Source organism: Danio rerio, chromosome 7, assembly GCF_052040795.2.
Source record: "Danio rerio strain M-AB ecotype USA chromosome 7, GRCz13ab, whole genome shotgun sequence".
NCBI lineage: Eukaryota > Metazoa > Chordata > Actinopteri > Cypriniformes > Danionidae > Danio > Danio rerio.
The window spans coordinates 11283707-11310000 of record NC_141027.1 but is presented as its reverse complement, the minus strand read 5'-3'; the positions used below and the strand labels follow the sequence as shown (position 1 = coordinate 11310000).

Genomic DNA, 26294 nt, shown 5'->3' with positions numbered 1-26294 from the left:
TAAACTTAAATAAATTAGATTTTCCAAAAAAAAGAAAAAAAAAAGAAAAGAAAATTATAAAAACTAACTATGAAATACTGTGAAAATTTACCTGGTTGTTTAAAAAAATCACATGAGAGTTATCAGAAAAATAATAAAAATGTCATAATTTGTCACTTCTGCTGTTTTTATATGTAGAAAGCTTCCATGTAAAACAAAAACTATTTGGCATGGTGGTTTAGTGGTCAGCATTGTTGCCTCACAGCAAGAAGGTCACCTGTTCGAATCACAGCAGGGCAAGTTGGCATTTCTGTGTGGAGTTTGCATGTTCCGACTGTGTTGGCTTTGGTTTCCCCCACAGTCCAAAGACATGCGCTATAGTTGAGCTGTATTAATTACATTGGACATAGTGTATGAGTGTGTGTGAATGAGTGTGTATATGTGCTGTGGAGACCCTAGATAAAAAAGGGACCAAGCCAGGAAGATGAATGAATGAATCAAAGAATAAATGAATGAATGAATGAATGAATGTATGAATGAATGAAAAACTTAAAGAGAGTAGCTGTCCCACTTTGAAATAGGCTTAGGCTGAAGCATGAATATACATGAACCAACGAACAGACAAATGAACGAAAAGAACGAACGAACTAATGAACAAACGGAATGAACGAAATGAACTAATGAAACAAATTAAACGAACGAAGCAAACTTACGAACGAAACGAATGAACAAACAAAAAAAGGGACTAAACTGATGGAAGATGAATGAATAAATGAAAAACTAAAAAATAGTTATCCTGCTTTAAAATAGGCTTTGGCTGAAGCATGAACAGACGAACGAACAAACAAACGAACGAAACAAACAAACGACCAAAACAAAATGAAAAGAACGAAACAAAATGAAAGAAACAAACGAACTGAACAAACGAAAAATTAAATAAATAAACAATTGAACAAATAAATAAATAAATACGAATGAACGCTGGAATGTAGGTATAAAAATACATATATAAATAAATGAAATTAATTAATAATTTTTTTAAACAACAAAACTAATAAAGAGATTAATTAAACATTAATTCAACAGAAAATACTTAAAGAAGAGAAAAAGAGAAAAAAGAATTTTTATGCTATATATATATATATATATATATATATATATATATATATATATATATATATATATATATATATATATATATATATATTCACACACACACACACACACACATATATATATATATATATATATATATATATATATATATATATATATATATATATATATATATATATATAAATATATATATACACATACATATACACATACATATATATATATATATATATATATATATATATATATATATATATATATATATATACATACATACATACATACATATGTATACATACTGTTGAAGTCAGAATTATTAGCCCTCTTCGAACTTTTTTCTTCTTTTTTAAATATTTCCCAAATGATGTTGAACAGAGCAAGGAAATTTTCAGTTTGTCTGAGAATATTTTTTCGGGAGAAAAGTCTTATTTGTTTAATTTCAACTGGAATAAAAGCAGTTTTAAATTTTTTAAACACCATTTTAAGGTCAAAATTATTAGCCCCTTTAAGCAATGTTTTTTTGATAGTCTACAGAACAAACCATTATTATACAATAACTTGCCTAATTACCCTAACCCGCCTAGTTAACCTAATTAACCTAGTTAAGTCTTTAAACGTCACTTTAAGCTGTATAGAAGTGTCTTGAAAAATATCTAGTCAAATATTATTTACTGTCATCATGCAAAGATAAAATAAATCAGTTATTAGAGATGAGATATTAAAACTATTATGTTTAGAAATGTGTTGAAAACATTTCTCTTCGTTAAACAGAAATTGTAGAAAAAATAAACAAGCGGTCTAATATTTCAGGGGGGCTAATAATTCTGACTAACACTGTGAATAACAGTGAATAACACTGAAATTGATGCTGTGTTTCATAATTATGTGTAATAATATGACATAAAAATTAAAACTATATAGCCCTAGGCATTTATGAACAGTCAACAATTATTTTAAAACACATAATTACACTGTAATTTGTTAATGAACAGCTTCCATAGTGTGTGATTCACAAGTGTTTTCAGTTTATTTACTGTTGTGAATTGCATTATGGGATGTTGATCTCTGCTTTGTCGACTTTTGATGTTGAAAAAACCCAACTCCACAGTTTAACAAACTGACTTTTATTGACATTTTTAAGTTAAAATAATGTATAGGAAATAATTAAAATCTGTAAAATAACAGAAAATGTACCGGCAGTCTATTACAGGCATTTTGTAGCATAATATACAACACCAAACTACACAATACATCACTTTAAACTCTTACAAACGTTCATAAAAGTCACTTTTTTAAGGTTAAAAGTTGTTGGAAGAAAGATCAAGATCCCATAATGCACTTCAAAAGCATAAATAAATTGGCAGATATAAAAACATGAATCACAAAATATGGAAAACTGCTCATTTACAGATGTGTTTATCAAATCATTTCAGATGCATACTTATTATTAGTTATCGGTCATAAGCACAAATGTCTTGCTTTTTTTCTCATTTAAATGCTGAATTTGAGACGAGGTGAACATCTTAACCACTCTCTGCGTATTTGACATGTTTCACCTGCAGTCCTGCCGCGGTTTGGCGATGTATCCCGGGAAAGCTCCGTTGGTTATATCTCGGCACATCTTGCTGTCTCTGTCGGAGGGCAGCAGTGTGCTCGCCTTCACCAGAAGACCCAGACAGTGATCAAACGTGTTCCTCTCCTCCGGACCGTCTTCAGTGAAGAAGCAGTGCCCTAAAGCATCATAGCCGACAACATCCTTCACCTAGCAGGAAGAACACCAGAGGATGAGCTTTTGACTCTCATTCAGTGTAAGATTAAGCTGCTTTGATGCAATTTAAATTCCCTCAGTATAATTTTCCCCTTCTGTTAAACAGAGAGAAGATTTCTTCAACACATTTCTAAACAAAATAGTTTTGATAACTCGTTTTTAATAACTGATTTATTTTATCTTTGCCATGATGACAGTAAATAATATTTGCTATTGACTAGTGCTCAGCTTAAAGTGACATTTAAAGGCTTAACTAGGCTCATTAGGTTAGTTAGGCAAGTTAGGGTGTCATTGTATAATGATGGTTTGTTCTGTAGACCATTGATCATGCAGATGGACTCTGAGAAAATTAACTCACTATATTATACTATAATTCTTGGATTTCATTATTAATATGCTACATTAAAATGATCTGAAGTAATGCACTTTCTCCTGTTCTCTGATTGATTACCTCATGATCTCTAGTCTGTTCATTTACAAACTATGCTTGAAGTGAAGGTCTCTCTTTGAGTATTTTTGTGTCTGAACAATTTAATAATTGAAGTGAGTCCATACAGGAGGATCTAGCAAGACTTAGTGGTGTTTCTGCCATAGACTGTAAAATAAACTCACATATGAGCTTCATACGCGCTCTGGCAGAACTGTTCGCTGTTTCTGTCAGCCATCTCCCAATAATATCCAGTTGCAAACTCAACCGCCATCAGATCGACACGTTTCAAGAGATTTAGGGTGTTTTACTGTATTTTACATTTGATTGTATATTTTTAAGTAGTAGATATTGAACAGAAGATGTTCAGTCAGTCCAGTTTAAAGCAGAAGCTGGTCTTTTGCAATCTCTCTGTTGACACATGGTTCTCTTTGAATCTGTGCATGTTTTTTTTAATTATATAATAAATTTATAATAAATTTATATATTACATTTTTTAATTTTATATATAAACAGTTGAACTCAAAATTATTAGCCTATCTCAGATCTTTTTTTCTGATATTTTGTTTTCTGGAGAAAGTCTTATTTGTTTTATTTTTGGCTACAATAAGAGCAGTTTTTTTTTATTTTTTAAAAAACATTTTAGGGAAAAAAAAAAACATTAGCCCCTTTAAGCTATACATTTTTTCGATAATCTACAGAACAAACCATCGTTATACAATAACTTGCATAATTACCCTAACCTGCCTAGTTAACCTAATTAACCTAGTTAAGCCTTTAAATGTCACTTTAAGCTGTATAGAAGTGTCTTGAAACATATCTAGTCAAAAATTATTATTATTTATTAGGTACACCTGTCCAACATCTCAATGCAAATTTCTAATCAGCCAATCACAGAGCAGCAAATCAATGCGTTTAGGCATGAAGACATGAGCTTCGTCCCAAATGGCACACTATACACTATGCAATCATGCACTATGTACTTACGCACTTACACACTCAACAGGATAGTATATGTATGTAGTGTCATCCCAAATGGCACACTAATGACGTTTGACGGTTGCCAAATCAGTGAAATAAATGACCGAATTATCTTATAACACCTGCTGTGAGTATAACTGCATTCACCATCAGGAGGCGCTATAATCACTCTGGTAGGAGAATTTTGCTTTCATAATCCAAAATAAATAGAGTTATCCAACATTTCCGCCCGATAGCTCCACCCTTTCCGCTACGTAAGCAAACCTTCGGTCGTTGAGTGCATGAAGTGTCCATCAGTCCACACTTCATTTTACCGGCTGAATGAGTGCATCATCCGGGTAATTAAAGTGCACTTATTATTTTTAGAGTTTTCAGTGTGAACACACTACTTGCACTATTTATACTACAAAATGGCATAAAATAGTGCATAAGTATGCGAATTGGGGCGCAGCTAGTGTCAAGACGATCTACTGCAGTCTGAGCCATGTCATAAAGCGTGAATCATCTCAGAATGGTTTCTTAAACATGACAATCAGTACTGTACTCAAATGGCCTCCACAGTTATGAGATCTCAATCCAATGGAGCACCCTTGGGATGTGGAGGAATGGGAGATTCACATCATGGATGTTAAACATACAAATCTGCAGCAGCTTTGTGAAGCTGTCATGTCAACATGGAGCAAAATCTCTGAGGAATATTTCCAGTGACTTGTTGAATCAATGCCAAAAAGTATTAAAGCAGTTCTGAAGGCAATAGAGAGTCCAACCTGGTACTAATAAGGTGTACCTTATAAAATGGGTGGAGAGTTTATATGCCTAAATCAAATCTGCTCATCGAATACATGTGGATAAAACCACTTAAATTCATAATGTTTTTTTCATTTCTCTTTATAAATGGTTTGAAGTGCTGGTTGAATAAAATCTCTCAAATTTCCTTATAAACACTTCATTTGATTTCCCGAAGATGAACAACTGTATTGTGTTTAGAACAACATGAGGGCGAGTAAATGATGATTTCATTTTGGGGTAAAAATAACTATTCAGCATTTGCATGAGCAGAAATTCAACAGTGCTAATCACTGGGCCGCCATGTCACCCAATCTAGAAAACCGAGGGAGGAGTGAGAGGGGATTCTTTAAGACGAAGAAACTGAGGTAAGAAACTCTGGTTATTTATAGTGATTTATGAATCGTCTGATTGGTGAAACGTGTTAGCTAATGCAGGACCAGCCTTGGACAATCATTAGCACGTGATCCTCTTGAAATTAATTAATAAATATACTTCACTTTGTTTTCAAGTTGGACATTTAAAGAATAGTGTTAAAAGCGTAACAGAGCCATTCCTAGAATTTTGATTGATTGATTGATTTATTAGCTGGATAATATCGTTTTTATCTGTAAAGAAACACACAGCACAGGTTTGCTGGAACATGAGGAAGATTGAATGATGCTCTCATACTTTCCATTCCTTCATGCAGTGCTCATAATAATCAACAACTCGACGTGAAAAACACCACAAGACTTTTCTATGAAAGACATCAGCTATCTTCTATTTTCAACCCCCCGCTGTGAATGCACATTTCTGAAAGCCTCAGGTGAAACGCTGCACTTTTTGCCAGCCCATTCAACACTGATGGAAACATCATCTGCTCGGTGTGAGCTGGCAAACAAACACGATTTTTTGGGGGCGATTGAAAGCAATTCCATTAATCCTTTCAAAGAATCAGGTGAATTGTAAACTACCTCGGTGTGTGATACAACTACCGCTGGGCGAAAAGAACATTTAGCCTTGTTAAACGCATTAGAGGCAACCCTCGTCAAAGAGTTATTCCCGTCAGAGCTCTGAGGTTGGCATTGCCCCCCTGCTGGCGGCAGAATACAATCGTGGCATGCTATCACAAACGAATAATGCAGCTTCGCTGTACCGTAACCTTTCACCTGGTCTCCTGTGAAGAAGGTAAAGCGGCTTACGGCGGCGCTCCGGCATCTTTTGAGAAGTGTTTGAACAGCCAAGGACAGACTAGTACACAATGAACTCCTGATTCAGCTGAGCTCTGATAATGCATCTTTCTTTAAAGAAGCCGAGCGCATCTGCTGGTTTGCATGTTGCTTTCACACCTGTAGTACGTTTCCTTTAGTTCAGACCAAGGTTAGAAATGATACATTCTAGCATTTTAAGCTGATTTGGTTTTGCTTCCTATCAGACTGAGAACTGCTCTGAGATGAATGAGTTAAAATGAACTAAAAAGTAATCATGTGGCAACATCCACATCAGTCGTTGGCTAGAGGAATTTTTTTAATTGCCTTTTGATTGGTCAGATGCTTAGAAAAATTATGTGTGCAACACACAGACATAAACAAAGAGTGAGGGAAAAGTCAGCAGACAGTACGGATCTCCTCACAACTTCACATTTGTCTGTGACCTGCCATAATTGTGGTAAAGTGTGAAAAAGCTTCCCAGAATGCATGTCACAGCTGTTTTAGTCCTAAAAAGCAAAGTACTTTTTTTCAGTTGGGTTAGTTAATTTTTTTAGTATAGAATCATCTCACTAAACTCTGGGAACGTTGGCCTGTTTGAATGGTCATGATCCGCCCACAATACTATAAGACTGACAGGTTAACCAACCAATCAACCATATGCATCAGACGTTGCTAATAGCAGTTTAGACAGATTCATAGCAGTAGTAAAATTTGCTTTGTTATTAAAAGTTCACTGAGTTTTCTGACTTGCTCTGACTTTTTCCATCCTTAAAGTTTCAGTTTGAATGCTGCAAAGAGTGAAGAGGCGTGGCCTGTCAATCAGATCTGACAGCTGATTGACAGGTGAGCGAGACTTAAAGAGCAGCTACTGGAAAAAGGGCAGCGAATACACTGTAGACTTTCTGTTTTAAACAAGACCGCCAAGCATTCACCATTAAACTCATGTTATGTTTCATCAAAAATCTCACTACGTCTTGTTTATGCATAGTTTATTCTTAAAGGGATAGTCACCAAAAATCTAAATTTACTCACAATTTACTCACTCGTAAGTGGTTTAAAAAGTATATGAGTTTCTTTTTTTTGTTAAACACATAAAATAAAAACATTTAAATGTAAAATTTTTAAATAAGATTTAATTGAAGTTAACAGTTAAACTCTGCGGACCCCGTACCGGGTCCGTGACGTCATCGACTTTCGCTTTGAGATTTAAAGGGCCAGCATTGCACCAGACCTCCGTAAGTGATTTTATTTGAAACTGTAGAATCTATATTTTATGCACATTTGTAGCACTTTGGTTTTCTTTCTACTGTACAAAAGTTATTTACACTTAAATACACAGTATTTTGGATGCCCGAGCTGGGTATTGAACACTGGTTCATTTTCATATTTTCATACGGTTCATATATGACATTTTCTAACATCCTTCAAAATATATTCTTTTGTGTTTAACAGAAAAAAGGAATCTCATAAAAGGTTGGAACCACTTGCAGGAGAGTAAATAGTGAGTGAATTTTCATTCTCGTAACTACGTCCTACTTTTGATTTGCTTCCTGCTGTTTGAAAACGAAATAAACAAATTCCACCATGCAAGAATCATAAGTAAAGTCATATAGACTCATCAAAATAAAGAACTAAGGATTTTAAGTTCATCACAGAAACTGCCAGCCAGTGTTGCCAACTTACCAACTTTTCAGACCCCCCACTCCCTCTTGTTAAAAAAGCGACTAGCGAATGTTTTAGGAGTTACTGGAGCTTTTAAAGCCTCATGTGTTCTTGATGAACAGTTCCTAACATTACTTTTAGCAACGAGCTGCAGGTGATGTCGTTGGTCTCTCCCCCGCCTCAAAGCGCTCAAAGGCGGCACAGTGCCACACAGCAGTCTTTCACACCTGCAGTATTGAGAGCAGATCATTCCTCTGTATATGAACGGTAAATGTTTTAGCACCGCGAGCATCAGGTATTTCACTGCTACTGTCAAAACTTTGTGCTTTTCCTGTTCTAAATTTAACCTTTTAAATGTACAGTTTATTATTTTCTTGCTGTTCACGATCACAGTGATTTTAGTGACACCAGTCTGTCAGCGATCAGAGTAGAGGCAGGTAAAGTGTACAGGAGTGAGAATATTAAGTACAATTGGGAAAAAAAGTGGAAATATGACATGGTTTGTGAACTTGTTTTTTTTTTTTTTTGTAAATTTATTTTTTTTAATTTTACATTAGGAAGATAAAGGCTCCTTTAAGTATAAAAAATATATAATATTTATTCAAATTTCAAATAACTGCTTTCTTATTGCATGTAGTTTCAAATAAAATTACTTCAGTCGTTACTGCTTTTAACACCATTCATTTCTTGTCGGCTTAGTCCCTTTATTAATCCGGGGTCCCCACAGCGGAATGAACCGCCAACTTATCCAGCAAGTTTTTACACAGCGGATGCCCTTCCAGCCGCAACCCTTCTCTGGGAAACATCCACATGCGCATTCACACAAAAACTCATACACTACGGACAATTTAGCCTACCCAATTCACCTGTAGCGCATGTCTTTGGACTGTAGGGGAAACCGGAGCACCCGGACGAAACCCACACAAAGGCAGGGAGAACATGCAAACTCCACACAGAAACGCCAACTGAGCCGAGGTTCGAACCAGCGACCCAGCAACCTTCTTGCTGTGAGGCAACAGCACTACCTACTGCGCCACTGCCTCGCCCTGCTTTTAACATCATTACCATCAATAATAATCATTATTATTATTAGAGAGATTTCTGAAGGTTTATATGACTCTGAAGACTGGAGTAATGAAGCTGAAAATTCATCACTCCTTAGCTGGAATTGCTTAGGGCCCCAAAATCACTAAGTCCGCCCCTGTTACAACCCTATTTTCATGTTTCAGATGAGATTATGACAAACACTGAATAAAAAAATGCACATTTCAAAGCACTTGACGGGACTTTTAAACTCACCAGCAGCCCGTTGGAGCCGTGAACGGTGACGCAGCGGGAGAAGGAGTGATGAATAGACAGGTCTTTGACGTAAGTTGGCGGGTTGTAGCCTCCCTTTTCATCCACATCCCCGTTCATGTGGAAGTGGACAGGATAGTGACCCATCGACTGCTGTCCCATGTGCTTCAACTCCACCCCTGAAACATGCACCGCGCGGAAACCTCGCTCCACCTGAAGAACAGGACGAAAATACAGTACACTCTGTTAATTATATAGATTACTTCATTTTATTTTGGAGCTCTCCTACAAAAGGTCTCATTTATGCACATTTGAACACCCTGGGGAGATAGTGTGTAAACCAGGGGTGTCAAACTCAATTCCTGGAGGGTCGAAGCCCTGCACAGTTCAGTTCCAACCCTGCTCCATCACACTTACCTGTAGGTTTCAAACAAGCCTGAAGGACTCAATTAGTTTGATCAGGTGTGTTTAATTAGGGTTGGAACTAAACTGTGCAGAGCTGCGGCCCTTTTGGAACTGAGTTTGACACCTGTGGTGTAAACAGTCACATTCGGACAGCTTTGAAACGATAGTGTTAATCTATTTTACCTGCTTTTATCATCTTTAAACTAACACTGTTGTCGATCAGGGCCACCTCCTGGACTGATCATTTTTAAAAATATGATCCAATGGGCTGATAAACAACTGCTGCGGGGCATTTTCCCCTCGTTGTCAGACGGCATCTTCGGCTGTTTAAATGCTAATTGCTAATGTTTAAATGTCATCGCTAAAGTCAACATTTTCTCTTTCTTTTAAACATTTAACCAACCCACACAAATGTAATTCACCAAAATATTTGACAAACACATAGCCCACTGTTCTGTCCCACTAACACACTGATTTAATAACTGACAAAGTGAAAATAAAGTGTCATTTTGAAATGACAGAAAAACACAAACCGTGGTAAATACTACACACTAAATGAAACATAAACGGCTCACATTTAGAATGAACAGCAAATCAGCCAGCAGAGTATCAGTAACAGACTTTTATTGGTCATTTTTGTAAATTGCATGACTTACATGCCTGTTAAGTTTCATGCCAGTAATCTGGTTTGCTCTATATGCAGTGAAGTATTGCGTGCGTGCGTGCGTATGTGTGTGTGGGGTGAAGAGCCGCTGAGCTAACAGCTGACAAGCCGAGGAAACACACATGAATAGGACAACGTTTTTCTCTCGTGCTTGAAAAACATCTGACAGATTATAACGGCTTTAACACACACCTTTCAAAGTTGTGTTTCACAAAAACACTCCGTAATCCACTCAATGTGAAACCCATTGAAACTCATTTTCGGAGCGCAAATTACACGTTGTAAACGGAAGTTCTAAACATTCTACCGGAAGACGCTGGACGCTATGGTGCCCTCCATGCAGCAGCCAAGAAAAAGGTCTATAGGAAATGCTCCTTATTCTTTTATGCACCAGGCACTTTAATGTTTCTGTTTGTACATATATAGCTCTCTTGTATTTTTATACTTTGTACTTTTTTCTACAAGCACATACTCTATATTGAAAGTCTTTAAAAACTTCATATTTGCTTTAATTTTCTATTGCAGGGGTGGCCAACCCTGTTCCTGGAGAGCCACCTTCCTGCAGATTTCAGTTGCCACCCATATCAAACACACCTGAACCAATTAATTAATTAGTGATAATTACAGGCAGGTGTGTTTGAAATGGGCTGCCACTGAAATCTGCAGGAATCTGCAGATGGCCCTCCAGGAACAGGGTTGGCCACTGTTCTATTGCATAACTTTTGTTTCTCCAAATTTAGATTCTTAAGGTCAGTGCAATGTGATCGTGCACACCAACGTGCAAAACAGCAGATGTAAAAAACATCATTTTTATAGAAACGCCTCGTCCTCGTTTCTTTTTGTTTTGACGCAGCCTTCTCCACCAATCAGATTGGCACTTTTTTTTTTCATGTGCACGGAGCTGCTGAATTTACAGTAAACAGCACTTGTAGGCGCTCAAGCGCAAAACTGTCAATGCGAGCGCACATTGAAGAAGATGCTCAGAGGCGATTAGAACGCGGAGCTGCTTATTGCTCTGGTGAACAATAATCATTTCTCTATCGCTAGAGCTGGAGCTGCTGCTTAAACCATCCATGCCTGTCAACTATCTGTATTTTTCTTCTGTTTTACAAGCGGGTGTCAGAAGCTTAAAGTTGTTTAGCGCCATCTAAAGTCAGCATCGAGTCAACGCCACAACCTACCCGAGTATTGTTGTTGACCATGTCCATCCCTTTATGATTACAGTGTACCATCTAGTGATGGCTACTTCCAGCAGGATAATGCGCCATGTCATAAAGCGTGATTTATCTAGTAAGGTGTACCTAATAAAGTGGCCATGTATGTCGATAATGCAAGTGATTAAAATAAAAATTAAGCTCAGAAGACTTTTTCTGTACATTGCGAGCATACAGTACTGTCAGTGATGACATAAGATTATTCAATAGTATTCGTTATCTAGAATGAGTACAGTAAATGCACTAAGGCTGTCAGCATGTAAAAAAATGCTCTTCACACACACTCACAGCCATTGGAAAACACTGCTTGTTTAGATCAGTGAACCCGCTGACACACTAAACACCCAATCGGACGATTTGAAATTGTGTTTATCGTCTTTAACCACAAGGGAGGTCATAAAAACCGCCTTTCGAGACCGCGCTGTCACATTCTTATGATATTCACCAGGCAGCTAATTTAAATTATGAAACATTTAGAGAAATGTCAGACCGGGGTGAAAGCGTACACGTGGCTCTCCAACGGATGAAAGACATTAATTGGAGCCAAAGTTTGCCCCCCAGGGAAACGTCAAATCATCTTAGTTTCACTTGCATCGCACAAAGATGATGTGCAACATATTTCACAGCCTTTGAGTTGAAGCGATCTGATGTAGGTCACAAAAGAGGCAGCCATGAAATCTGAAAGAGAGCTGAATGAGAGAAGAGGAGAAATCAATCTCGCCGACACCTTCACTTCGCGCCCGTGCATACATTCACATGTCTCCGCTCTTCTTCTGAAAGGGTGACGATATTTATATTTCTCACTTCAGACGTTCTTTCATCTCCATTCTCCAGTTTCATATCTCGGATTTTAATATTAAGGTGTGCGGCTTACATGGACTCTGTGACCGCTTGAGATCAGATCACCCAGGACGGATATTAATATCATTATCTGTAAAAGTCAGAATGGAGACTTCTGCAAAATTTAACAGAGTGAAGAATTCAGGGATTGCTTTTATTTTATTATTTTAGTGAGACTGAAACAAACAAACGTTGTCACGGTGGTGCAGTGGGTAGCACAATCACCTTACAGCAAAAAGGTCACTGGTTCGAGCCTCGGCTGGGTCAGCTGGCATTTCTGTGTGGAGTTTGCATTTTCTCCCCATGCTAGCATGGGTTTCCTCAATGTGCTCCAGTTTACCCCAGTGTATGAGTGTGTGTGTGATTGAGAGAGTATCCCAGCACTGGTTTGCGGCTGGAAGGGCTTTTGCTGCGTAAAACATATGTCAGAAGAGTTGGCGGTTCATTCCACTGTGGTGACCCCTGATACAAAAGGCGGTCCCACTTTATATTAAGTGGCCTTAACTAATATGTACTTACATAGGATTTAATAGTTTGTTACAATGGACTTATTGTGTAAATACATGTATTTACTGTGTACTTGTGCTTGATAAAATACATGTATGTAATTACATCTGTAATTAACTTTTGTAACTACATTTGTAAATACACTGTTGACCATCCCTTACACCTCATCCCACCCTTAAACCTACCCATACCACCAAACCTGTCCATAACCCAACCTATATCCCAACTCAAAAGCACCACAAGTGTCCTCAAATACATTATAAACACAGTAAGTACATTGTATTTATTTTTTGATGTAAGTACATAGTAGTTAGGGACATTTAATATAAAGTGGGACCCAAAAGGCGACTAAGCCGAAGGAATAAATGAATGAAACAACAAATTTGTATTTTCGCCTAGTTTTTTAAAAGGCAACTATTTTACCTCTTTTTCCAAATGTAATATAAGTGTCAATTAAATATAAGTTTCAGCTCTAGAACCATCTGATTATTTATTATAGCTCGCAGTAGTTTGTATTTTATAGCTCTAAACAGCTAGTTGCTGTTTATGTGTACTGTGTCTTTAAGGCTAGTCCTCCCCTCCCACCGTTTACCACGTGCCTTTCAGCGTGCCTCAATCTGCTCCCTCGGCTGCTTCAGACAACAGACAGACATGAAGGAAGCAGATCTCACGTAATGTTTGTGAGAAATACTACAGTACAGAATGTCTGATAATGGAACAATTTTGGTTATTAGACGTGTTATTCTTTCTTCAAAATATCAACTGGCCAGGACTCGAACGAGTGACCTTCTTGCTGTGAGGTGACAGTGCAAACCACTGAGCCACCGTGTCGCCCAAATCTGATTCGTTAAATGGAAACAATTTATTTCAGTTTGCTCTTTTTGTAGCTCAGCAGTAAAACAATGAAACAAAAAATATTACGTTCAATTCAAAATGACGATCTCTGCTTGGGGCATTACCCCCAAACCTCCCCCTTATTTTCCCGCTCTTCTGAGATGGGATGGCAAGCCAAATCAAAGGTTATCATAGGCCAACTTGGGCTTGCAGGTCCTAGTTTGGCTATCTTTGCACCACTCTCAGAAATTAAGGTACGCAAGCTGTCACTGGGGTTATACCATTTCAAAAGATACACATCTGTACTGAAAGGGTCATATTAGTACCTAAAAAGTACAAAAGTGTTCCTCTTAAATTTTTAGGTACTAATATATACTTTTGAGGTACCAATATGACCCTTCAAGTACAAATGTTCTTGAAGGTACCACTGCGGCAGTGACAGCTCGCATACCTTTATTTCTAAGTGTACTTTACTGCTCTTCTGGTGTAATTTAAGGCTTACTACATCACTATATACTCTCTTGCTCTCACTTGCTCCCTCTTGCCTTCATGATTTCTGTGATATTGTATCTAGTTTTCAGCCATCAGAAAGCCACTATAAATAGCTGGTGAGGTTGAATGTCTGATAATGGGAGAATTTTGGTTATTAGACGTGTTATTCTTTCTCCAAAATACCAACTTGCCTAGCCAGGACTCGAACCAGTGACCTTCTTGCTGTGAGGTTACAGTGCTAACCACTGAGCCACCGTGTCGCCCAAATCTGATTCGTTAAATGGAAACAATTTATTTCAGTTTGCTCTTTTTGTAGCTCAGCAGTAAAACAATGAAACAAAAAATATTACGTTCAATTCAAAATGACGATCTCTGCTTGGAGCATTCCCCCCAAACCTCCCCCTTATTTTCCCGCTCTTCTGAGATGGGATGGCAAGCCAAATCAAAGGTTATCATAGGCCAACTTGGTCTTGCAGGTCCTAGTTTGGCCATCTCTGCACCACTCTCAAAAATGAAGGTACGCAAGCTGTCACTGGGGTGTTACCATTTCAACAGATACACATTTGTACCTAAAGGGCCCATATTGGTACCTCAAAGTTACATATTAGTACCTTAAAAGTATAAAAGTGTTCCTCTTAAATTTTTAAGGTACTAATATACTTTTGAGGTGCCAATATAGACCCTTCAAGAAAAAATGTGTACCTTTTAAAAAGGTACCACCGCAGTGACAGCTTGCACATCTTTATTTCTAAGTGTACTTTACTGCTCTTTTGGTGTAATTTAAGGCTTGCTACATCACTATATACTCTCTTGCTCTCGCTCGCTCGCCTCAATGATTTCCGTGATATCGTATCTAATTTTCGCTCCCTCTTGCCTCCATGATTTCTGTGATGTCTAATTTTCAGCCATCAGGAAGCCACTATGAATACGATGGAGAGGTGGGATGTCTGATAATGTGAGAATTTTGATTGTTAGACGTGTTATTCTTTCTCCAGAATTCAACAATTAATTCATTTGAACACATACCTGCTCTACAATCATTAGTGCGAGGCAGCTTTTGACAAAATTAGTTTCCTCACCACATGAAAGACAGCATGACCTAGTTGTTGCATGTAAAAAAAAAAAAGTCTTCTTGAAACGGGCCAACCTTCTCCATGACAGCGAAGGTGAGGAGGGGAAAGGAACAGTCAGATCTGGGCCAATTACTAGAGAGGTCAGACGCTTGAGTCGCCCCATCACATTCACACACACACACACACACACACACACACTGACAGGCACATTGCAGGAGCTAAAGCCAAAAAAAAAAAGTCTGTTCTGCTTGTTTGACAGAGTGTTAATGTCTAGCTAGAGGTGCCGTCGCTGCAATAACTCACCCTAAGGGTGTGAACATTGTGTGTAGATGAGCCACCGGACGCAGGTACAACAAGACAACTGTTGGTGGTTTTCAGTAGAGAATTGGGTGTCTGAAGTAACAGAAGGGTCAAATTACCTTGAGATGTCCACCGAACGTGTCGAAGGAGAAGAACTTGCAGGCTTCATTGCCGTAACAGCTTGGCTCCATCTCGCCTCTGATTAAAATGTTGCGACTCAGCAGTCCGACCTCTGCCCGCATGTCCACACCGTCCACCTCCTCTCCTATGTGGAGGTAAGCTGGTTTGCCTGAAGAACACACAAACACAAACACACACTGCTGTTAGAGTTTTTTTTTTTGTTTGTTGCCTTTATTGTTTTGTAATAGCTCTGCATGCAAAATCATACAATTTGAGTATATGCACAACTGCAAAATTCTCTAGAAACTGCGTTTTAGTAGCATATATAGATAGATACAAAACAGACAGACAGACAGACAGACAGACAGACAGACAGATAAATGTATGTATGTATGGATGGATGGATGGATGGATGGATGGATGGATGGATGGATGGATGGATGGATGGATGGATGGATGGATGGATGGATGGACAGATGGATAGATAGATAGACAGACAGACAGACAGACAGACAGATGTATGAACGTATGGAGGGATGGATGGATGAACAGATGGATGAACAGACGGATGGACAGACAGATAGATAGATAAATAGACAAACAGACAGACAGACAGACCGATGAACATATGGATCGATAGATGGATTAACAAATGGAAGGACAGATGGATGAATGGGTGGATGGATGGAGACAGATCAAGAGAACAAAAGATGTAATGAGAGAACAACAGACCGAAGGAGAGAACAACAGTCAGAATGAGGGAACAGGTGGAGCAAGAGAACAAAAGATGGAATGAGAGAACAACAGAAGAAATAATAGAACAGACAGGGCAAGAGAACAACGGACGGAACGAGAGAACAAGAGACTAAAGGAGGGAAGAAGAGAGCGAAGGAGAGAACAATAGAGCGAATGAGAGAACAACAGAAGGAATAATAAAACACCCAGGGCAAGAGAACAATAGATGGAACAAGAGAACAACAGACTGTGGGAGAAAACCCACTTTTATATATTTATTTATATTATTTTTATAAATAAACATTTATTATATTTTATTTATTATAATACTAGCATATGTATATAATAATATATATATATATATATAATTCATATATATATATATATATATATATATATATATATATATATATATATATATATATATATATATATATATATATATAAACAGTTCTGTCTAGTTCTTGAATCTGATTGGCTGATAGCCGTCTGATATTCTGCAGTATCAGAACTTGTACAGCCTCCTCACCCTTTTGTATTACTCTGCCCACATAGAGTGACAGCAGATCAGTACACTACAGCAGCAGCTCACTACAGTTTGACAAATATGACAGCTGTTGGACACCAGAATGTACTTATGTGGCTATTTTAGTCGAGAATATAGTTGTATAGATTGCAACTATGCAGTTTATTAAAAAGGAAAGTGCCTATTTTAAATATTTATCATTTCAGAGATTCAATGCTTCGGCGGCCATCAGCCTGTCATACTGAGCAGAGCAAAGATGGCTGCATCACAAGATGGCGACAGAGACCACATAATAAGTTCTTAGGGGTGAAAAACTTGTATCTTTCCTTTTGTATTTCAACCTACAGCTGATCAAATCATTATAGAACTGGTAAGTGACATTCTAAGTCGATCTGTCTCTCTTTCGCATGTTGTAGTGCTGTATTTATACCATACTTATCTGCTAGCATTTTCTTTGTTTTAGCTTTTTCAGAGTTAATTATTGTGATCTCCCCATTGCATCAGAGAAATACTGAAAAATCTCTGTAGACTGATGGCTTTTCATGCCGTTCAGCTTTATAATCTTAAAATGTGAGCAAAATCACCCGTTTTGTCTTCACTTTAGACATTACACTAGAGAATCATTCAAATACTAGCTCTAAAGTGATGTTGGTGAAGTAATTTTCTGCTGTTCTGTTGTCAGCTGCAGATGTGAATGAATGGTGGAAGAAAGTAGTTCCTCATCCAAAAGGGTTTTGAGACTGTCAAGGGTTTGATCTTCTTTTTTAAACCCACAATAATGCCGTCAAGCTGTTGTATAAACGCAGTATCACACTTGTAGCAGTGCGATATGGCTATATATCTATAATATGGCTAGCATTCTTTTGTTTGAAACATATATAAGTGGGAGAACCTGAACAAAACGTTACACGTCCACTTCATGTAACTAAAGAGATTGATACAATACACAGAACAAGATTTTTCAGCTTAAAAATGCATTCAGGTGCAGATTTTCGTGTCAGTGTAACACTGCAAAGTCCACGAGTGTGACCACGATAATGATCATAATAAAAAAAAACTGCAGAAGTCCTCCTCATTTAGCTCTGTCTGTCAATCAATCACTGTCTGCACTGTGTGTCGTCCTTCTTCTCCTCCAGAAAAAGAAACAGTCCATCTCACACATAATATATGAAGTTCCCAAAGTTTCCAGAAACACCACAAGTTCTGCAGCAGCACACTGAGGAAAAACAGATTAAAAGAGAAACAATACGAGAGAGAAAATAGGCCAAATGAGGGACAGCCAGGGAGATGATTCTTGAGTTATAGTATATATATATATTTTTTTTTTTTGGGGGGGGAATTTCACGGCTGGAATTACAGAAGGCGTAGAGGGACAGAGAGAAAGAGAGAGATGTCAGACGTGGTTCTGCCTGACCCAGATTCTGAAGAGGCTCCAGGACTCAGAGCTCATCTGATAATCACAAACAGAGATGCCCAGCTCTCCGCTTTTCTTTTTTTTTCTCCACATGGTCTTCCTCCGACGGCTCCTCTGAGACTGGGCCGTGTTGACAAATCGCTCCTCCTAATGGATGAGATGCCTCTCGATGCTCATTTATTCATTTCTAAAATGACTGCAGTCACCCATACAGCTGGACCTTCAGATGTCGGTCTAACAGATTCTGTCTGGTGCACCAGCGGGAGGACAGAGAAATCGCAAATGACTTTCGCTGGTGTGTATCAATGGCTTTGTCTACACTTTGAGAAAAATTGCTGCAGTTGGTGTAATTTGCTCTATTGGTCCAATACACTCTAATAATCATTTCTTTATGTGCTGGTTGAAATTTAAGGATGTATTAAATTCCCAAAACTACAAGCTTGAAGATTGTTTAAAAAAATGGTGAGATTACATGTGACAAATATTATTGTTCATTTTACAGTTTTTAAAATTAATTAATTGCAATTATTTGTTGGAAATATTTAAGGAATATGAATGATTAATTAAGTAATTGTTATTAATATTACTTAATATTATAATATCTTCGCATTTAGTTTTTTATATTAAGTAATATTAATAAAATATCACTTTACATTATTATTATTATTATTATTATTATTATTATTATTATTATTATTATTATTATTATCATGAATACTAAACAGAAGAATAAATGTTAAATTTCAATGTAGCCTAGTAAAAGGACACATATAATAATATTATATTAAAAATCATATTTTTATTCAGCTTATTGTATTTAATAATAATATTATTATTATATTTTTAAATAATAACAACAAGGACAATAATAATATTATAGATATTATTATTAATATAATATTTATTTATTATTATTATTATATGTATTATTATTATTTAATAATAAAAAATAATAATAATAGTAGTCTAAATAAAATAAATGTTCAATTTAAATGTAGCCTAGTAATATTACCCATATAATATATTAATAATCATATTTTTATTCAGCTTATTTTTATAATAATATTATCATAATATTTTTAAATAATAAAATCAATAACAGTAATAATATTCTTATAGATAATAATATTAATAATAATGACGATGACTATTATTATTATTATTATTATTATTATTATTATTATTATTATTATTATTTATATTGTTGTTATAATTGATACTAATAAGAATAGTTAGAGAAAATGTTCAATTTAAATGTAGCCTAGGAATATTGCAGATATAATATAATATAAATAATCATATTTTAATCAGCTTCTTATAATTAATATAATTTTTTTATAATAACAACAAAAATAATATTATTATAGATATTAATAACAACAACAATAATAACAATACTTATATTAATAAAATTATGATTATTATGATTATTATTAATAATAATATTACTATTATTTATGCTAATAAGAATAATTAGAATAAATGTTAATTAATAATAATATGAATAATAATATGAATAATAAGAATAATACTTAGAATACTAGTAATTAGAATAATTAGAGTAAATGCCAAGTAGTGTTACAGATATAATATTTTATCAATAAAACGAATTAATAAATGAATACTACTACTACTACTACTACTACTACAAAAATAATAATAATAATAATAATAATTATTATTATTATTAGTAGTAGTAGTAGTATTATTTAAATATATATGTTTAATTTTATTATTGTTGTTGTTATTATAATCATTGACTTTACAATATAAAATACTCTAGATATATCACACATGAATACACTCTCAATAGTGTGTATAATGTGCTCATAAATCCATTGTCATTCAGAGCGATAACATTTGTAATCAAATTCCCCTATGCACTTACGTTCACATTTAATCATTTACCAGACACTTTTATCTGATGCAAATTGCAAAATTAGTACAATCAAAGCAATCAGATCAACAAAAGTGCAATACATGACATCATCCAGAAAAGTTTCCCATGGTATTTACACTTCCCGTGAACAATTAGGCATTCAGCATTACACTACACAACAGAAACAAAAGCCATTTGTCAAAAAAACAACAATGCACGGATACACAATGCAGGTTTATTAGACAACCATTACTGACAGCAAGCTGGAAAACAGTCTCTTTAGCACAAACGGTGCTCGGTCTAATTGCTGTGCAGCATTTTATTGGCTTCACACTGACAAGATGAAGGTGGCTCTGTTTCAATCACACACACACCTCAGTCAACCAGAAACAAGCAGACAGACGAGAAAAGAGGAAAAACAAACAGAGGTCAACACACTGCAGCCGCTGTCTGCACAACAGTGGCCAAAACACACAGATGGCTCTGTCTCAATCACACACAAACACACGCAGATGGTAAAGTCTGTTTTTTTTTTACATTATAGTGAGGGGTAGGTTTAGGTTTGGGTTAAATGATTCTTGATATAATTACAGTTTTTTAAAGTATACTGTGAGGGTAGACATTAATAAAATACATTTAAAGGGGTAATTTAATAAATAATAATAAGTAATTCTTGTTTTACAGTATTCACATTTTTTTTGTTATGTTACAGCCTAGGGCTGGACGATATGGCAAAAAATGATATTATGATATATTTCTTAATTTCGGTCGATGCGATATAATTCCGATATCGATATGGACAATATTAAAAAGCCAGGAAAAACCTGCCAAGAACGCACACAATAGATGTCTGTACCTACAAATGTCTGCAAACTGAATTTGCAACGTCTATAATAACTCCAGGCTCTTATAAAATCTTCTTTATATATAAAAACAGTACAAAAAAATTATGTTCACCATTTTTTTGTATTTAGCCTTTACAAACAAGAAATGTGAAATAAACTATCAAGTAAATAAAACTCTCAAACTCAGCTCATATACACACACACACACACACACACACACACACACACACATATTTTACACACACACACACACACACACACACACACACACACACACACATATTTATATATATATATATATATATATATATATATATATATATATATATATATATATATATATATATATATATATATATATATATATATATATATATATATAGTTGAAGTGAGAATTATTAGCCCCCCTTTGAATTTTCTTTTCTTTTTTAAATATTTCTCAAATTATGTTTAACCGAGCAAGGAAATTTTCACAGTATGTTTGATAATGTTTTTTCTTCTGGAGAAAGTCTTATTTGTTTCATTTTAGCTAGAATTAAAGCAGTTTAAAAAATTTTCATAACCATTTTAAGTTTTAAATTATTACCCCGTTTAAGTAAATTTTTTTGCTATAGTTTACAGAACAAACCATCATTATTCAATAACTTGCCTAATTACCCTAACCTGCCTAGTTAACCTAATTAACCTAGTTAAGCCTTTAAATGTCACGTTAAGCTGTATAGAAGTGTCTTGAAAAATATCTAGTCAAATATTATTTACTGTCATCATGGCATATACATATATAAGCTGAGGGTTCTATCTGTCTATTTATATTTGTGCATAATTACGTAATTAAATTAAAAGTTATTATATATTTTATATAGTCTATTTATATTGACTAATATTTTATATTATTTTAAATAACACATTTTCATTATTTAACAGATTTAATACCTCTATTAATCACATTCGTTCTATTTCATCAGCTCTTCAATAACCTGATTCCTGATATATATATTTGTGAATTTTATTTTGTACGTTTGTGCCAGTGATATACGCCAGCATGCAGCGAGTTTATGTGCGTGTGTATGTGGGTGTATGCATGCATCAAGTTTATATGTATGCGCAAGTTTTATACATGTTTTGAACATTCAATACTATAGGTTTATATGTGTTTTATGTATGTGTTGATAGGCAAAGTTTGATTTAAATCATACACAGCGCCTTGTAGCATCTGTGTTTGCTTCATTGCCTTCTCTTCTGACACTGCTGGTTTCGGTGTCTTGGAGGTTAGCCGTTGGCTTAAACTTTTGAGATGCCTCATCTTCTGACTCTCAGTCATAGACCGTAAAATATATGGACGTAGTATCCGTGACATCACCCATAGGTTTCTAAAGAGTGCAAAAGAAGCCACAAGTAGGCGCGGCCCACCGAAGCCATTTTGTTCGCGCGTCATCACACCCACGTCATCACACCCACGGTGGGATACCAAACAAGGGCAAAGAGGCGGAGAGTGAGCGGAGCTACAGACACCTGCTAGCTTTTTGCTTGGACCTGGTTCAGACACACTTTACTTTGGGAGAAATGCTTAATACTTTATCACCTGTGACACATTTGTACTCTGACCACATGTGCTTGGTTATATACTATATCAATGAAGTGTTCAGACTTTTAAAAACACTGCTGTAATACATTGAGCCACTAAACATTGTTCTTATGGCATTTTTCAACAGGAGGAAAACGCAAATACTTCCAAACCCTTTAGATATAGTCTGTGTTAGTTAACGTAAAATTATTGATGAAATCCAGCATAACACAGTATGACAACGCTTCAGATGACTGTTCTAGAGCCTACAGCTAATCAATCCGTCAGATTCTGAAGTGCATTACAGCTCTAAATATTAATATAAACGATAAATGATCTTAAATAAAACAAATACATGTATAGAGATGGTATATAAGTATATAACTTTACTCACATGGGAAACGGAGGCCACGTGAATGGTTTGTGAGCACAATTAAGTGCACTCAGCATGCCATGCCATCTAATAATTGTAGGTAACAAGTCCAAAAGGCAGTTGACTTTGTAATGCCACATAAAACAACACAGAAATACGATAAATATGCCAAGTTCAGTGGCTAATCTGCAGGATTTAGCTGAGGTGACGGCGACCAACGAGACCTAGCTGTCACTCAAGTGGCCACTCCCTTAATGCAAACTTAATATAACTTAATATAAAGGAAACGGATGAGTTATAATAAAATTCACCCCCTCACAGTTGTCATGAAGGGTGATATTACCTGTATTAACCAAAATCTTTTTTTGTACCAGGCTGTAAACACCTTTTTTTCTGCTGTAAAGTTGGCCATTCTAACACTGGGCTCAATTGAAATTTGCTATATTTTGGAGCCAGGAGCGGCCAGGACTAGCGGAATTTCGGATGAATTGCAGTTTTAGTTACTTCCGTATTGGCTTCCTGAGGGAGAGCAAGAGGTTGCCGCTTGCTCTCAGTATGTTTCATCGGGTGGAACTGCTTCAAATTGAGGAACAGATTTAATGTGTTCCCGATGCTAGTCGGCACCACTTTCCGGCACATTTTGCAGAGCACCGAAACTATACATTTATCAGAACTTAAAACGAACTTATCAATGGAGTGGCTTAACAACAACTCGGTGAATGTCCTTGAGTGGCTCAGCCAGAGCCCCGACCTAAATCCTATTGAACATCTCTTGAGAGATCTGAAAATGACTGTACACCGTCGCTTCCCATCCAAACCGATAGAGCTTGAGAGGTACTGCAAAGAGTAATGGGCAAAAATTCCCAAAGACAGGTGTGCCAAGCTTGTGGCATCATATTCAAAAAGACTTGAGGCTGTTATTGCTGCCAAAGGTGCACCAATAAAGTATTGAGCAAATGCTGTGAATACTTCTGTACATGTGATTTTTCAGCTTTTTTATTTTTAATAAATTTGCAATGATTTCAAAAACTCTTTTTCACATTGTCATTATGGGCTATTGTGTGTAGAATTATGAGGAAATCAATGATTTTAATCCATTTTGGAATAAGGCTATAACATAAAAAAATCTGGAAAAAGTAAAGTGCTATGAATACTTTCCGGATGCACTGTAATTACTGTTTTTAAAGTATTGTGGGGTTTTGTTAGACACATCCCTCATTTAAAAACAATTTTGCAAGAATATTAACTTCAAATGACAATTCTAGAGAGTAACAAATATGCTTAAAGAGTTATCTGTTGTCTGAGACTCCACACCGATCGCCTATGTTTGGTATATGTATAAAAACATCCAGCATTTTTAAAACTGCACTTACATTTTTTTTCCATGTTTCCCCAAATTATGAAACCATTACGCAACCCTACATACTTTGCTAAATGTTTAAAGATTAAAATGAGTTCTGTTGAAGAGAGTGTGAACAGATGACATGATTTGAAAAATAGGATGGAAAAGTGGACAAGCATAAGCCATAATCCTCAAAGACACACACACACACACACACACACACACACACACACACACACACACACACACACACACACACACACACACACACACACACACACACACACATCCAGTCACTCCACATCCACAGCCCAAAGCACTCCACCAAAATACATCAACGCCTAATCTACAGTCACTTCCTATCAACACCCTGCTAAATAACACACACACACACACACACACACACACACACACACACACACACACACACACACACACACACACACACACACACACACACACACACACACACACACACACACACACACACACACACACACACACACACACACACAAACAACAGTATAACTACAGTATTACTGTCAGGTCAGTATAACTACTCTAGCCTATATATTGTTGAATATCATCTGATAATGGCAAATGTCTGATTTTACCAGTGAATAAAAGTATCTAATATGACTGATTGCAAGCATATATCTCAAACTTAATAATTCAACATCAGAATTATAATAAGTAGAATAGAATTATTTATAGAAACTAGTAGACCTACACATAATATTATTATCAATGTTGTGCCATATGTTTGTTTTTAACATACCTTTATTTTACATACAGAATCGTGAGAAAAATCGTGATCTTTGTTTTAAGCAAAAAAAAAAAAATCGCGATTCTCATTTTAGCCAGAATCGTGCAGCTCTACCTTGTGCTGTTATCGCACAGCACATAGTAAACAAATTGGCGCTCCCACTTTCAAATTAAAAGTCCCACATACATAGCAAGTGAAATATAACTACGGGAGGAAAATTTTCACGGTTGTCTCACTAGAAAACGTTTGGATGGTCAAAAGCAGCCTGAGGCGTGCATATTAATGATTTCAAAGCTTTTTATGATATCAGAGCTGCATATGGCTCGTGTTCTCTTGATGACCCCCAGCCTGATTTCATCAAGACATGTTCCTGAATTAAATTCCAATCAGCCAATCAGAATTAAGGGATATGTTAACCGTTTATGTTAAGTTTGATTTATGCACTTTTACATGATGGTTATCCAACTATTATTCCATTCTTATTTTGGGAATAATTTACATTTATAGTTGGGTTTAGGGGAATGGGTATGAATTATATTTTACAACAAAAATGATGTTCCAGGATCAACATAGATGTTAATCCAGGATCGCTTCGCACTTGGCGAATGTCTGGATGAATGACCTAAAGTAGGCATACATGCAAATACTGAGGGCATGGCCTGCGAGTCTGGTCACAGTTTGTTTTGTCTTCTAATTGGCCTGTTGTCCACCAGGGTTTTACACTCATGGAATTCACACGAGAATGAGGAAACAGTGGTGTCTGAGGCTTACAGTATGCCCATTTTCATATACTGATCTCTTATTAATCTAATATGCCTTGGTATGCCCAGATTTTCATTATAGTGTGCCTTTAAGTAAAAGAGTTTATACAAAAAAAAACAGGGTTCAACTCAATTCATTCATGTTGTTCCAATACAAAATAAGTTACCAATGTATTTTATTGTTTTCCCAAAAAACCCTCCAGAATTGTGTTGATCCAGCTCATTTTAAATAAGTAGTTTGAACAAGCAGCAAAATCTTTTTTTTTTATCTGAGGGTAATATACATAAAAACGGCATCTTTTATTAAATGAAATGGTATGAAATCAAAACATTTTTATTTCCCCCTCCCTGTTTTTCACTGACCTCTTCGCACCGCATTCAGGGATTGTTTCCTGCAAAACTGTCCATCTAGGAAGATGCAATTATCGCATA

General features: G+C 36.0%; 1 protein-coding gene across 1 annotated transcript in view; it reads right to left on the bottom strand.

Annotated features, from left to right (window-relative positions):
* cemip (cell migration inducing hyaluronidase 1) overlaps positions 1-26294 on the bottom strand; it is a 369326-nt gene that overhangs the window by 56646 nt on the left and 286386 nt on the right. The window contains exons 12-14 of the mRNA XM_087260160.1: positions 15657-15826; positions 9212-9421; positions 2652-2857 (exon numbers count right to left, since the gene is read on the bottom strand). Coding sequence (XP_087116286.1) covers positions 2652-2857; positions 9212-9421; positions 15657-15826 — 586 coding nt within the window. The remainder of the gene's footprint in view (positions 1-2651; positions 2858-9211; positions 9422-15656; positions 15827-26294) is intronic.